Source organism: Phyllobates terribilis, unplaced genomic scaffold (genome assembly GCF_046119375.1).
Source record: "Phyllobates terribilis strain yellow unplaced genomic scaffold, ASM4611937v1 Scaffold_1__5_contigs__length_1240528914, whole genome shotgun sequence".
Classification (NCBI taxonomy): Eukaryota; Metazoa; Chordata; class Amphibia; order Anura; family Dendrobatidae; genus Phyllobates; species Phyllobates terribilis.
Window position 1 is genome coordinate 1,056,751,927 of NW_027362761.1, and position 15,563 is coordinate 1,056,767,489.

A 15,563-nucleotide genomic window follows, 5' to 3' on the forward strand; every position below is an offset into this window, starting at 1 on the left:
TAATATTGAGCTGTAAAAATAAAATTTTCACATTTTTCCCACAAAACCGTTTTTCATCCCTTAATTTTGCATTATCATAAGGGTAATAGGAAAAATTGCACCATGAAATTTGTTGTGCAGTTTCTCCTGAACACGCCGATACCCCATATGTGGAGGCAAATTACTGTTTGGGCGCATGGCAGGGTTTGAAAGGGAAGGAGCGCCATTTGACTTTTTGAATGTAAAATTTGTTTGAATAATTAGCGGACGCCATGTTGCATTTGGGGAGCCCCTGATGTGCCTAAACAGTGGAAACCCCCCACAATGGACACCATTTTGGAAACTAGACCCCTTAGGGAACTCATCTTCACAGAAGTTTATAATATTGAGCCGTAAAAATAAAATTTTCACATTTTTCCCATAAAAAATGTTTTTCATTCCCTAATTTTGTATTATCATAAGGGTAACAGGATAAATTGCACCATGAAATTTGTTGTACAATTTCTCCTGAGTACGCCGATACCCCATATGTGGGGGAAAACCACTGCTTTGGTGTATGGCAGGGTTCGGAAGAGAAAGGAGCTCTATGTTGGCTGGGATAGGCAGCAGACACCATGTCACATTTGAAGAGTCGCTGACATGCCCTAACAGCAGAAACCACCTCAAGTGACCCCATTTTGTAAACTACACCTCTCAAGGAATTCATCTAGGGAAGTAGTGAGTATTTTTTAATTTTTAAATTTATACCATTGGGCAGTGAAAAAAGCATAATTATATTTTTACCACAAAAAAATGTTTTACCCTCAGATTTTAAATTTTCACACAGGGCAATGGGTAAAAATGGTGCCGAAATGTGTCACACAATTTCTTCTAAAAGTGGCAATACCCCATATGTGGCTGTATCGTACCGCTCAGCCATACGGCGAGATCTGGGGGGGACGGAGTGCTATTTGACAATTGGAGAACAAATTATTGTAGAATAGGCATTTGGATTTGGGAGCACAAAATTTTCTGAATTTCTTTTGGGGGGCAAGGGCCATTTTGCTTTTCCAGAGCCTTTCTGCTACCAGTAACTTGGAAGTCCCTTATATTTTTAACAGATGACGGACCTGAGTGGGGACTAGCTTTTTTTGAGGACTGAGTTGAAGCTTTTATTGGGAACATTTTACGTAACATTTATCCGGCGCTCTAGGCTGAGCACTTACATCGGGGTTTCCATCTAAATTTCCAAGTGATGTAATTCAGATGAAACCCCTGCGGGATCCATTCACTGTAATGAGGCAGCAGAGTTACTCTGGACTCCGTCTGGCCTCTGTTTAGCGGTGTCCTTTTTTTCAGAAGTGCACAAAACTGTGGCCAACCGCACTTTTATGCACGCCTAAAAAAAATGACACCGTGGGATCTCAGGCTAGACGGCGTCCACAGTGGCCTATATCTGCCTCATTACAGGGAATCTTCCGTCATGGGTTCCGGCTGAATCACGTATTTCAGAGATTTACACGGAAACTCTGGTGTAAGCGCTCAGCGCAGAGCGCAGGATAAATGTGAGCAGGGCCTTACTGCGATCTTTGGGGACATAATAAACAAATCAGTAGCAGGTGAAGAATTGGTTTTATTTATTTTTTACGCCGTTCATCGTGTGGTATAAGTGATGAGATTACTTTATTCTTCGGGTCGGTGCGATTACAGATATACCAGATTTATATCGGGTTTTTATGACTGACAGCTGTCACACACAGACGCTTTTTTTTGCATAATCTAGTTTTTGCATCACCATATTTTGAGAGCTATAATTTTTCCATATTTCGGCTGACAGTCATGTGACGGCTTGTTTTTTGCGGGACGAGTTGACATTTTTATTGGTACCATTTTTGGGTACGTGACATTTTTGGATCGCTTTCTATTCCGTTTTTTGGGAGGTAAAATTAACAAAAACAAACAATTCAAGAATTGTTTTTTTGAGGGTTTTTTTTATGCCGTTCTGCGTGTGGTAAAAGTGGTCAGGCAGCGTTATTCTTCGGGTCAGTACGTTTACAGCGATACTACACTTACTGTATTTTTTTTTATGTTTTGGCGCTTTTACACAATAAAACAATTTTATAAAAAAAAATATTTTTTTTTTGCATTGCTTTATTCTGAGTGCTATAACTTTTTTATTTTTCGGCTGATGGAGCTGTATGGCGGCTTTTTTTTTTGCGGAACAAGATGATGTTTTCAGCGGTACCATTTTTATTTCTATTTTGTTTTTTGATCGCATTTTTTTCCACTTTTTGTTTGGCGATATGATGAAAAAGCATATTTTTTTGCTCCGTTTTTTTATTTATTTTTATTACGGTGTGCACAGAAAGAGTTAATTAGTGTGAGTTTTATAGCTCGGGTTGTTTCGGACACGGCGATACCAAATGTGTGTACTTTTTTTGGTTTTGTAAAAATATACGGATTTATTGGTTTAATATTTTATTTATTTATTTTTATTTATTTTGTGATTTTTTTTTTTTTTAACAGTTTAAAAACTTTTTTTTTTTTTTTTACTTTTTTTTACATTTTTACTTAGTCCCTGTATGGGACATTAATTTTTATTTTTCTGATCACTGATCTCATGTAATGTAATAGACATGTATTACATTACATGAGATCTTCGCTGACTGTTTCACAGTCAGTCTCCTGCCTGGCTTCAGCTGCAGGCTGAGCCAGGCAGGACACCATATATGGCAGAGCTGGAGGCGGTCATGTGACCTCCAGCTGCCAATAGCAACCCCAGGTCCTGGAAGGTATCAGGGGTCGTCGGAGAGGTAAGTAAGACGACCCCCTCTCCTCCTTCTATCTTCTATATGCCGCGATCACTATAGATCGCGGCATGTAGAACATAGCAAAGGGTTAACATCACTGGGACCTGATCCAATCAGGTCTCGATGATGTCCCCTGTCAGAGCTAACGCTCTGCACCGGAATCGCAGCGCTTGCAGGACCCTGGGGGTCCTGAGCGCTGTGAGACCACCCACCGTTTTTAAACGTCGGCGCTGCACAGAGCCCAGCAAGCGCCAACGTTTATCTACAGTGGGCGGTCGGGAAGCGGTTAAGAAAAATCAGTCCAAGTCTCTCAGATGGTAACTCTCACATGGATGTTAAGATTTAGACCAAGGGAAAGAGCAGTATTAACCACCTTGAAAATTTGATAATGCACATTGCTGAAGTCCGTGGCCGAGGTAATCAGCATTAGCTTACATAGACAGGCATTCACAATATAGTGCACTGAAGCATACCTAAAGCAGATGATACATTGAGGCTTCTTAAATTCGCTGCAGACCTGTTATTTATTTCACAATCAGTATTACATGGCCTTTCATCTCTGTTATTTACGCCACACTGTGAATTAGTGATGCCGTTTACTGGTCCCCAGCTACTCAGGCGTTGGGGGTTTCTGAAAGAAAAAAAACATGAATGAATGAACCCTCAGGTTATCCCTGTTATTTATGCTTCTCAGGAATGACAGTCTGGATCTGGATTTTAACCCTGATCTCCTCTGTGTGCTCTCCTGTTGCTGCAAGCAGGGGAAGCTTTGCCTCTGCAGCACTAGAGAAACACAGGGGGACTGGAGCTGTACAGATCCAGCAATCTGCTTTACAGCAGAGATCACCAATCCTTCATAGACAGCAGAGTTCGACAACAGTAAACCATAGAACTAAAAATCCCTGTGTTCTTGAGAAAAGAGCATTTTTCTTATAAGAGGTGCATTGTAAAGCTGCTTGTTTCTACAAATGTTACTTTTGTGTCAGAAAAAAAAATTAATGGCTGGGACTGCAGTGATGGCTCTTATACAGAGTCTGCAGGGGATTTCCTTTCTTTAAAATTACATCTAATATTACTGGCCTTGGATAGGACAGGATAACCCCTCCTCATCTCGCCCCTTATCTGTCGGTGTCCCCCAAGGTTCAGTTTTAGGACCCCTGCTCTTCTCCATCTACACCTCTGGCCTCGGACAGCTCATAGAGTCTCACAGCTTTCATTATCACCTCTATGCCGACGACACAAAGATCTACCTTTCTGGACCCAATATCTCCTCCCTACTAACCAGAATCCCACAATGTCTGTCCGCTATCTCAACCTTCTTCTCTGCCAGATTTCTAAAACTTAATATGAATAAAACAGAATTCATCATCTTTCCACCATCTCACTCAATCCCCCCATCTGACCTATCTATCATAGTCAATGGCAGTTCTCCAGTCCCGCAAGCTGCAGCCTTAGGGTAACCCTGGACTCTGATCTCTCCTTCAAACGACATATCCAAGCCCTTTCCACTTCCTGCCGACTCAAATTCAAAAATATCTCCCGAATGCCCACATTCCTCAACCACGAAGCTGCAAAAACACTAGTGCACGCCCTCATCATCTCCCGCCTTGACTACTGCAACCTCCTGCTCTGTGGCCTCCATTCTAACACTCTTGCACCCCTCCAATGTATCCTAAACTCTGCTGCCCGACTAATCCACCTGTCCCCCCGCTATTCCCCAGCCTCTCCTCTCTCTCAATCCCTTTACTGGCTCCCCATTGCCCAGAGAGTACAGTTCAAAATCGTAACCATAGCATACAAAGCCACCCACAACCTGTCTCCTCCATACATCTGTGACCTAGTCTCCCCATACATACCTGCACGCAACCTCCGATCCTCACAAGATCTCCTTCTCCACTTCCCTCTCATCTCCTCTTCCCACAATCGCATACAAGATTTCTCCTGTGCATCCCCCCTACTCTGGAACTTTCTACCCCAACAAATCAGACTCTCTCCTACCGTGGAAACCTTCAAAAGAAACCTGAAGACCCACCTCTTCCGACAAGCCTACAGCCTGCAGTAACCACCTCTCCATCATACCGCTGCACGACCAGCTCTACCCTCACCTACTGTGTCCTCACCCATCCCTCGTAGATTGTGAGCCCTCGCGGGCAGGGTCCTCGCTCCTCCTGTACCAGTTGCCGTCACGTTTTAATTGTAATTGTTTTTGTATGTATACCCCTTTTCACATGTAAAGCATCATGAAATAAATGGCGCTATAATAATAAATAATAATACACAGATAAAATTCAGGCTAGCTGTAGTTTAAGTCACCATCTAGGTATTTCCCTGAAGCTCCACTATATACTGAGCTTCAAAGGAGACCGATATTTACACTATATACTGCAATACAAAGGTATTGCAGTACACAGTACAAGTGGTCAGATGATCACAGATTCAAGTCCTTTAGGGGTATGTGCACACATTGAGTAACTGATTGCAGAAATTTCTGTCTTTTCAGCGCATTCAATGGATGAAAAACGTAGGCAAAAAAACGCACAGAGAATTGACATGCTGCAGATTATTTTCGGCACCAAATCTGCAAGTCAAAAATACTCAACGTGTGCATGACACTTCAGGTTTCTCATTCACTTTGTTGGCATCAGGTTGTCACAAATGCGAGCAGAAAAAAAACAAAAAAGCACCAAATCTGCAACGTGTGCACACAGCCTAAGGCTATGTGCCCACGATGCAGAAATGCTCCAGATTTTTCCGCATCTCCCTGGCAGAAAAAACGCACGTGGATTGTACATGCGGATTGTACATGCGTTTTTTCAGCCAGGGACAAGCGTTTTTCACGTGTTTTACACATGTGGGTTGTCAAGCGATTTTAGCATCACTTGGAAAAGTGCTCGACAACTTGGTCACACTATATAAATCCATGCAACCGGCATGGGTTTTATATAGTGTGAACACGTTAGTTAAAAAAAAAAAGAATAAAAACGGTAAAAAAAATTAAAAAGAACATTATACTCACCTTCTGATGTCCCCCGGTCTCCTTCACTGAAGCTTCCGGTCTCCCCGGTGTCTCGCGGTGGTGTAAAAGCACCTTCCATGATGTCATTTAGTCATGTGACAGGTCATGCGACCGCCGACGTCAGCGGTCACGTGACCTGTCACATGACTGAATGACGTCATGGAAGGTCCTTTTACTCCATCGCGAGCCACCGGGGATCCAAGGCGTACCGGATAGAAGACCGGGGGGCCATCAGAAGGTGAGTATAATGTGTTTTTTAATTTTAAATATTTTTTTTTTTTTTTTTTACAGGTACTATGGTACCCGGGTCTGGAGGAGAGTCTCCTCTTCTCCAGACCCGGGTACTATCCGAACATTGAATCGCTTAATATCCGCATGTGCACATGTAGTGCGATTCAATGCAAGTCAATGGCGGCAAAAACGCCACAATTCCGCAAAATAATTGGTAGTGCTGCGTTTTTTTCCGCAATGATAATCTGCAGAGGAAATTTCCGCAGAATGTGCACAGCACATGCGGATTAATCATTGGGGAATATGGCAGACCTTCTATCAAGTGTTTTTTAAGCGTTTCTGCGGCAGAATTGCTGCTGCGGAAACGCTTAAACGACGCATAGTGGGCACACAGCCTAATGGAAGTTAAAAAAAAAAAAATGTACAAAATATAAAAAATTAATCATTTGGTTTTCTGCATTAAGTTTGATATACAAAAATATAAAATTAATCTGATAAGTAAATGCTGAAAGAAAGAAAAAGTCTAAAATGCAACTTATTGGTCACTACTCCTCCCCCTGCTCCAAAAAATCCAATAAAAGCTAATCAAAATTTTGTGTATAACCAAAAATGTTATCGATAAAACGGTCAGCTCGTCATGCAAAAAATAAGCCCTCACCCAGTTCAATCGGAGAAAAAAAACAAAAAAACGTTGTCTTGAAAAATGGCATCGCAAACTAAATTTTTTTTTTTTTTTAACTAAAATTCTGATTTTTTTCACCACATAAAAGAAAAAAAAAACTACACAAGTTTGGTATGGCTGTAATCATATGATTCACAGTAGTATATCATAGAATGTATGCCGTAAAAACAAACTCAAAAAAGATGGCGGGATTGCATTTTCTTTCCCTAAATTTCACCACACTTTTTTCCTGATTTTCAGTATACTGAATTGTAAGATGAATGGTGTCATTCAAAACTACAAATTGTACAGCAACAAAACAAGCCCTTATACGTGTATGTGGACGGAAAAATAAAGTTATGGCTCTAGGAAGAAGACTGGGACAAAAACAAAAAAGTGCAAAAATGAAAATTGGTTGCACAGGTAAGGAGGTGAAGCAGGAAATGGTAAAAAAAAAAATCACTCACGTTCTATCCAACCACTGCTCCAGCACCACTTCTTTGGTCGTCCCCATCTACCTTGCTGCATCGATCAAGCGTTACAAATAGAAGTAACTGCTGCAGCCAATCACTGGCCTCAGCAGTCTCAGGCTGCACACAGACATCTCTGCTGAGGCCAGTGATTGGTTGCAGTAGTAATTGCTGCAGAAAAATAAATGGAGATTGGCAGGAACCCCTAAAAAGGGCACAATCGTGTTTTTGCTTCATTTTACAAGATTCACAGCTGTAACAATATGTTTAATGTACGATACGTGCAGAGAAAGTCATCACCGAGCCCTGCTGATACAGAAGTGAAGGAGGCTGGACAACCCCTTTGAGGTCTTTGATCAGTGAACATTTTTAGGTTATACTTTGTGCCTACATAATTACTTTTATTAATTCTTCAAATTCTATTTTAACTTTTTTTTTTTTTTAAATCCCTATGTGAAGCAGAGCATAGTATAGGGATATATTAAGGAATTTAACCTGATGTTGGTAACTGGCTGATCAACCTCCTGATCAGATTCAATCCACGAATCCTCAGTTTCATCTTCCTCATCTTTAGTGTTCTCGTTCACAGCATCAGTAATCATATCGGATGTCTGCTCGTAATAGCGGACCAAATCCCGCAGCTCATTTAACCGTTTACGAACTTCTTTCAATTTCCTACATAAAAAATAAAAAAATTATTGTGTAAGCATGAAAGCCATATTAAGAGTAAATGGGTTAAAGATCCTTCACAACGGTTAACAACTACTCAAATCTTACCTCTCAAAAAACATAACATTGTTTAAAGCTGGTGCCAAACTTTAAAGGATTACTCTCATTTTCACAGACTGGGATTATTCGATAGTGCTTGTAAAAACTAGCGCTTTCGCAATTTACTTTATATTAAAATTTGCAGCCATTCTTGAAATATTAATACTATTCTTTAAAGCTTATGGTCTAGACCGACCACAGTGCCTGTAAGCACGGCTCTGAAGCTGCCAGGGTTAGGAGATAAGAGTGTGCCCTGGTGATCCCAGTCAGCTTCAAAGCTGCATGTACAAGCTTAATAGCAAAGAGCATGTAAGCACTCTGTGTGGTAAGCCACCATTGTTAGAGAGCAATGGTCGGTCTCCTAGACAACCAGCAATAAAGAAAAAAGTATTAATACCTCAAGAATGGTTGCAAAACAGTAAAAGTATATTTACGACAATACCCATCTATAAAGACGGGAATATTTCTTTAACGATAATGAATGTAGTGTACATTGAATGCATCACCATGCCACTATGGCATACAGAAATATTTAGTCCACTGAGACGCAACTGATTAAGTATTAACACACTGTGTATAAATATTTGTGTCCTTAAGGCCTCAGTGAAGGAGTAACATTGACACATCGTTGTTAAAATGGAACAGTCATTTAAATGTTTGTTTTTAAATCAATTATGCACATTAAAGAGTAAAATCTGGCTTCCCATTACAGAGATGGGAGAGGTGAAGTTGGTGCTCATAAACTTCTATGGAGAACTGCAACTGTTGATTCAGGAGAACTTGCAGCAAAAGGTGTGTGTGTCTGCCTCTGCCTCATCTACAAAATGTCAAATGCTCCACCTACCACTTGTGTATCAGCAATGGGAATATATGTCCTTATTGAACGCAGACTGTCCCCATGAACTGGGGGTGAAAGATCAGTCCAGCAGGAGAAAGAAGAGGATTTCTCTGATAAAATATATTATAAAGTTGCTAATTTGTATGTGTATGAAATTAAAACAGTTACTCTAAGTAACTGTATAAAAATAGGCAAACGGTGCCATTTCTTTACAAAAGGCCAGAAAAAAAAAAAGTCACATTGTGTACATTTTTTTTTTTTTTCAATAGTCGACATAATATATAGTGGTACAGTTACCAAGGCAAAAATAAAGCACAGAATGAGTATTATTTATAAGTCCTATTCCTTTATCAGGTTTGGTAATTACTAGTAATTCTGTACAGCTGCCTTTGCAATGGTCCTGCCACATGCAGCTGATTTTTTTTGTAGACTGTGCACCTTTTGTTAAGCTGCATATTAACTGCAATGGAAAAATATTTTTAATAGTAGAGAATCATGCAATACCTATTATTTTTTGTTTATTCCCACCGTTTCGGCTGAGATTTGCATGTTATTTAGTGCTATTGTTTACTTATAACAAACACTACAATATAAAGTATATTGTTATTTAGTATATTAGAAGTGCAATGTTGCCAGACTCAAATGTATAGTGCAACTACACCAGAACCAGAGATGGAGAGCAGGTGACTGTGTAGGCAAATAGAAGGTGTTTAGGCAATAGCAATTTCTTGGTTACTATATCACATGTAGGTGATGGCATGGAGCGTACTTCAGCTTTTCTGCAGGGTTCTGGTTTTCCTCGTCTTCACTTCCGTTCATGGAAGCTGAAGAACATGCTGTGGCAGCAGCGGCTTTGGCTGGACTGTTTGATGCTCTTTTATCTGATACAGGATTAGCAGAAGAAGTAGAACCTGTGCTTCTTTGATCCAAAACCCTTTGGGGAGAGACTGAAGAACCTGCAACTGATGAAACAGATTTGGGTTTGTAGACTGCATTGTATTTTATTCTTCTGTACCATTGAACACATATACATCTGTCCATCTTGTACTTATGCTCAGCTACAACAGATATTATAAACCAGACCTGCAGGACATTAATGGAAAAGTCGTAAGAATTTGAAGTCTTTAGCTTATTTTAGTTTTGTACATCTGAATTGCAAGTGTAAAAATCACATGTTAAAAAAAACTGACAAAGACATGAACAGTCTATAATTTTAAGGGTAGGTTAATTTTAACACTGAGAGATAAAATATCCCCCCAAAAAAATCAAGAAAATCACATTGTATAAATTGGATACATTTATTTGCATTTTGCAGTGAGAAATAAGTATTTGATCCCCTACAAACCATTATGAGTTCTGGCTCCTACAGACCAGTTAGATGCTCCTAATCAACTGGTTACCTGCATTAAAGACAGCTGTCTTACATAGTCACCTGTATAAAAGACTCCTGTCCACAGACTCAATTAATAAGACACTAACCTCTACAACATGGGCAAGACCAAAGAGCTTTTTAAGGATGTCAGGGACAAAATCATAGACCTGCACAAAGCTGGAATGGGCTACAAAACAATAAGTAAGACGCTGGGTGAGAAAGACAACTGTTGGTGCAATAGTAAGAAAATGGAAGAAATACAAAATGACTGTCAATCGACATCGATCTGGGGCACCATGCAAAATCTCACCTCATGGGGTATCCTTGATCATGAGGAAGGTGAGAGATCAGCCTAAAACTACAAGGGGGGGGAATTTGTTAATGATCTGAAGGCAGTTGGGACCACAGACACCAAGAAAACCATTGGTAACACATTACGCCTTAAAAGGTTTAAAATCCTGCAGTGCCCGCAAGGTCCCCCTGCTCAAGAAGGCACATGTGCAGGTCCGTCTGAAGTTTACCAATGAACACCTGGATGATTCTGTGAGTTATTGGGAGAAGGTGCTATGGTCAGATGAGACAAAAATTGAGCTCTTTGGCATTAGAAGGATTAGTACAACCCTAAGAACATCGTCCCAACCATGAAGCATGGTGGGGGAAACATTATACTTTGGGGATGCTTTTCTGTAAAGAGGACATGACGACTGCACCGTACTGAAGGGAAGAAGGATGGGGTCATGTAGAGCAAGATTTTGGCCAACAACCTCTTTCCCTCAGTAAGAGCATTGAAGATGGGTTGTGGCTGGGTCTTCCAGCAAGACAATGACCCAAAACATACAGCCAAGGCAACTAAGGAGTGGCTCAAAAAGAAGCACATTATGGTCATGGAGTGGCATAGCCAATCTCCAGACCTTAATCCCATAGAAAACTTATGGAGGGAGTTGAAGCTCTGAGTTGCCAAGCGACAGCCTCAAAATCTTAATGATATAGAGATGATCTGTAAAGAGGAGTGGACCAAAATTCCTCCTGACATGTGCGCAAATCTCATCAACTACAAAAAACATCTGGCTGCTGTGAAGGGTTTTGCCACCAAGTATTAAGTGTTGTTTGCCAGAGGGATCAAATACTTATCTCCCCCACTGTGTGTGTATATATTATATACACATACACAGTACAGACCAAAAGTTTGGACACACCTTCTCAGTTAAAGCTTTTTCTGTATTTTCTTGACTATGAAAATTGTACATTCACACTGAAGGCATCAAAACTATGAATTAACACATGTGGAATTATATACTTAACAAAAAAGTGTGAAACAACTGAAAATATGTCTTATATTCTAGGTTCTTCAAAGTAGCCACCTTTTGCTTTGATGGCTGCTTTGCACACTCTTGGCATTCTCTTGATGAGCTTCAAGAGGTAGTATACACATATATATATATAAAAGTTGTGCTTTATGACGGACTATGATACCATCTGTGACTCAGGAGCAGTAGTAATACCTAGTTAAGTTATATGTACATTACGAATGTAATTGAAAATTGTGCTGAAAAATTAGACACAGACGCTACAATAAGCACTTCTGTGGACTTACATGTAGTGTTATTCAGGTGGTGATCCTGTAGTGTATGCAGTTCTCCCAGTATGGAGTCCATTTTCTGTTTCTTTTCTAACAACACTCCCACTTTACTGAAAAATGGCCCCCTTTCATCAGAAGCAGCTTCCGATATGGACGAGTTTACACTTTGGGAAATTGCTCTTGTAAGTGATAAGCTTTCCGCTTGTCTCCGGTTATCTGGAACTGGGGGACTCTGAAAGCAATCAAACAATACAATCAAATGAATAGGAGGAAAAAGCTGCAGATAAGTATCTTCTGTGGGTTACACCTGATCACATGTTTATAACAAACACAATAAAAACCAGAATCTCTAGTGATTTCATTGTCTATGTATTACATGGACAGCCATTAATGTGAAAGTCCACCATGTAACACTGTCTGCCACCAGAAATATCAGGTGTTTGTAGTGGAGTCTTTCAAATGTAAAGGAGCGTAAAGAGAACCTGTCATCAGGATCACACATGTTAAATTAAAAGGTAAGGGCATAACGGCGCTGGTATACTGTGTAATATGTACGTTCAGTGTAGAAATCCACAGCCTGGTTGTTAATGATCATTAGACGTCTGGGTGCAATAAGCTCTTCGTGCATCAGGTGGGACTGTGGGTAGAGTCTTTGGCTCTGCCGCAGCCCCTCCGCAGCCTCGTCTCAGTATCTTACCGTTTTAAATTTCACGCTAAGGGCAGCGCTTGCACACATTGATCTAGCGGTGGGCGTCAGGAAAATGGCACCGGTGTCAGTTAAGACTGCGCTGGCGTGAAATTTAAAACCGTAAAATACGGACACTAGAGGCTGCAGAGGGGCCATGGCAAAGCCGAGGACACTACCCACAGTCCCACCCCAATGCACAAACAGCTTACTGCACCCAAACTTCCAATGATAAACAACAATCAGGCACCGGATTTCTACACGGAAGGTACCGATTAAACTCAGTTTAACAGCGCATTTATTCATATACCTTTAGTTTAACAGGCATGATCCCGATGACAGGTTCTCTTTATATCACACTTCTCCAGAAACAAGTGGATACATCAAATCTTTGTCTCCAGCTTCAGTTTGTTACAGAAGTAAAAACAAACAAAAACAAAAAAAAAGAACAAAAAACACTAACCACATTCCCCAAATCCAGCGCCAAGTCTCTGACGCTGTTCTCTGTGTCCGGTATTGGCTGCAGCGCCAACGTCATTGTGACAGTGTTGACAGCCAATCAGCATGCTCAGTGGCTCTGCCCATGTAGATAGAAAGCCCCATTAGAGCTGCAGGCTACCACACTGCCGACTTGGCATCATAGCCAAAGCCAATACTGGAAGCAGTGCCAAAGCCTCAGTCCTTGACTTGGGGAGGTTGAGTAATGTGCTTTTTTTTTTTTCTAATTAAAGAAAGAAGAAAACTTTCTGAAAGGGGACAACCCCTTTAATCAAATATATACATAATTTATAAATGCAGTACCTGAGCATCATGCAGCTGGTTGTGAAAGCGCTGAATCAGGTCATTTAGTTCTTCGTTTAGCTCCGATGTTAAACTCAGACCAGACACGCTTCCTGTTGTTTCTGTGACAACTGAGACCAGAAAAGAAATTTTAAAAAAATAAACAGCTAATCGGGTTTATTAAAAGTGAATCGAAAATTGTAACGTTAATGTTTATTCTGGTAGAAGCAAACTAAACATTCTTTGTATTATATTTTGGGCCAAATTGAGCATTTGTTTTTTTGTTGCTTTTTTAATTACATTTTTTTCCTTATAGTATTCGTTGACTTTTTGAGGAAAATTCTTCAAAATGGCGCCCCATAAAATAGAAAATGCTCTATTTTCGCCTGACATTTTTTGCAACTTTATAGCTCAAAAAAGTCATGAAATTTTAACAAAATTTCCTACATAAATAAAATTACTCCAGGGAATACTGGAACACATTTGCACCAAAATTTTGAAACTTTTTAAAAAGTCCCAATTGATTAATTACCGGTAGCTGAGAACATCGGGAAACCCAAACCCCGCCACAATGACTAACATGGAGAATACATACAAACAGGCAAACACATTTAAAGTAGACTTTAGAAGAAAAAAAAAGAGTAAGGTGCAAATGAAAAACGGGCGAAAACCATTAAAAACTAAACAGGCTATTTCTACAAAATTCTCTAGAACTTTGTTTGCAGTCATTGAATAGGATCGTTCTTATGAGGTGATCATACAGGTGCAAGAAAGCTCTACTAGCTGTACCCCAAAACAGCCACTTACCAGTTTCATCCATCACGGCAATGGCTTGTTCAGCCTTGTGCTGTAAAGCAAGGAGAGCCGCTTGCCTTCCTTTTAAAGCCCTAAGTTGCTCTTGCTGCTGTAGCATTCGTGTCAGTAGTGCATGCTGTTTTTTCATATTTTTCAGTTCTTCCTTGGCCTCCTGCTGAGGATCTATTGCCTAAAGGTAAAATACCAAAATTATAAAAATATGAATGTTTGTTTTTCAGGATGTTGACATTTGGTTTTCATTATTTTTCCAGGAGAGCTATACAGCAAGATATGTGCACTTATGGCAGCCAAATAAAATGGAAGTTCACTGGCAGAAAACGGTTATTAGTCTTCAGGAGGTGATGATTGAGTACAGCGATCTCTTACAGAGAATCACAGGGCACATGCAAACCGATGCCTACTTGTGCATATAGTGTCACTATCCTGTAATCCACACTATGTCCCTTGGCATAGGAAAGCTTAAAGGGGTTTTCCATGGAACGAATCATCATTTTAATCAATAGATCTTGGAATGATAATAACTTCCAGAATTAGATGTGTTTAAATAAAATGTTCCTGTGTGAGAGAATCTTATACATGTGCCCCTGCTGTGTGCTGTGTAATGGCTGTGTCTGACCGTGCAGGAACATGGTCTGATCATACCACAGCTCCTGGGCAGGGGAGGACGCAAAAGACTATACAGACATTAGGCTGTGCCCACGATGCAGAAATGAAGCAGAAATTTTCCTGAGCATTTCTGCATCTCCTTGGCAGGAAAACGCATGCGTTTTTTACATGCGTTTTTGCATGCGTATTTGCCATGCGTTTTTCCAATGCATTGTATAGGCAAATACGCATGCAGAAATGCACAAGAATTGGTGATGTCCGTATTTTTTCTGCGAGTAAAATCTGCGCAGAAAAAATACGGACAATGTGCACAGAACTTGCAGAATGTCATAGGAGGTCATGGGATAAGGTATGCAATGCGTTTCTGGAGCGTTTACGTGCTGCAAATACGCACCAAAAACGCATCGTGGGCACACAGCCTTACAGCACGGGATCACAGTGGATTCTTTTTGTGAGGTAAAACATTTCCCTGTTTTTAAACAATGTTTTACTACAAAGAAAGAATCAGCTGTGATCCCCTGCTGTAATGTCTGTATAGTCTTTTGCTCCCTCCCCTGCCCAGGAGATGTGGTATGATCAGACCATGTTCCTGCACGGTCAGACACAGCCATTACACAGCACACAGCAGGGGAACATGTCTAAGATTATCTCAGCACAGGAACATTTTTTTATTTTTTTTTTTAAACACATCCAATTGTGGAAATTATTATTATTCTAATGCAGAAAGAGTTAATATTTCAGCTCACCTGTTTTACTGCATGGTCCAAAAGCCAGCATAAGTAGGTCCAAAAAAATTAGATAAGCAGAAAGGCTTTATTATTATTCTAAGATCTATTGATTAAAATGAACTTTTGTTCATGGGAAAACTCCTTTAATACTCTACTTTCCTATACAGTGGAAAAAGAAGGTAAGAATCTCTTAGGATACGCTTGGAGACTTAAGGACAAGGCAGGGAATATCTCAGACGTGTAGA

General features: G+C 40.3%; 1 protein-coding gene across 12 annotated transcripts in view; it reads right to left on the bottom strand.

Moving 5' to 3' along the window:
- PCM1 (pericentriolar material 1) overlaps window positions 1–15,563 on the bottom strand; it is a 138,342-nt gene that overhangs the window by 63,810 nt on the left and 58,969 nt on the right. For all 12 annotated transcript variants that reach the window (XM_073645381.1, XM_073645384.1, XM_073645385.1 and 9 more), the window contains 6 exons: window positions 13,976–14,153; window positions 13,190–13,299; window positions 11,719–11,935; window positions 9,522–9,714; window positions 7,642–7,821; window positions 3,242–3,399 (listed from right to left, as the gene is read on the bottom strand). In XM_073645381.1, the coding sequence (XP_073501482.1) occupies window positions 3,242–3,399; window positions 7,642–7,821; window positions 9,522–9,714; window positions 11,719–11,935; window positions 13,190–13,299; window positions 13,976–14,153 (1,036 nt within the window). The remainder of the gene's footprint in view (window positions 1–3,241; window positions 3,400–7,641; window positions 7,822–9,521; window positions 9,715–11,718; window positions 11,936–13,189; window positions 13,300–13,975; window positions 14,154–15,563) is intronic.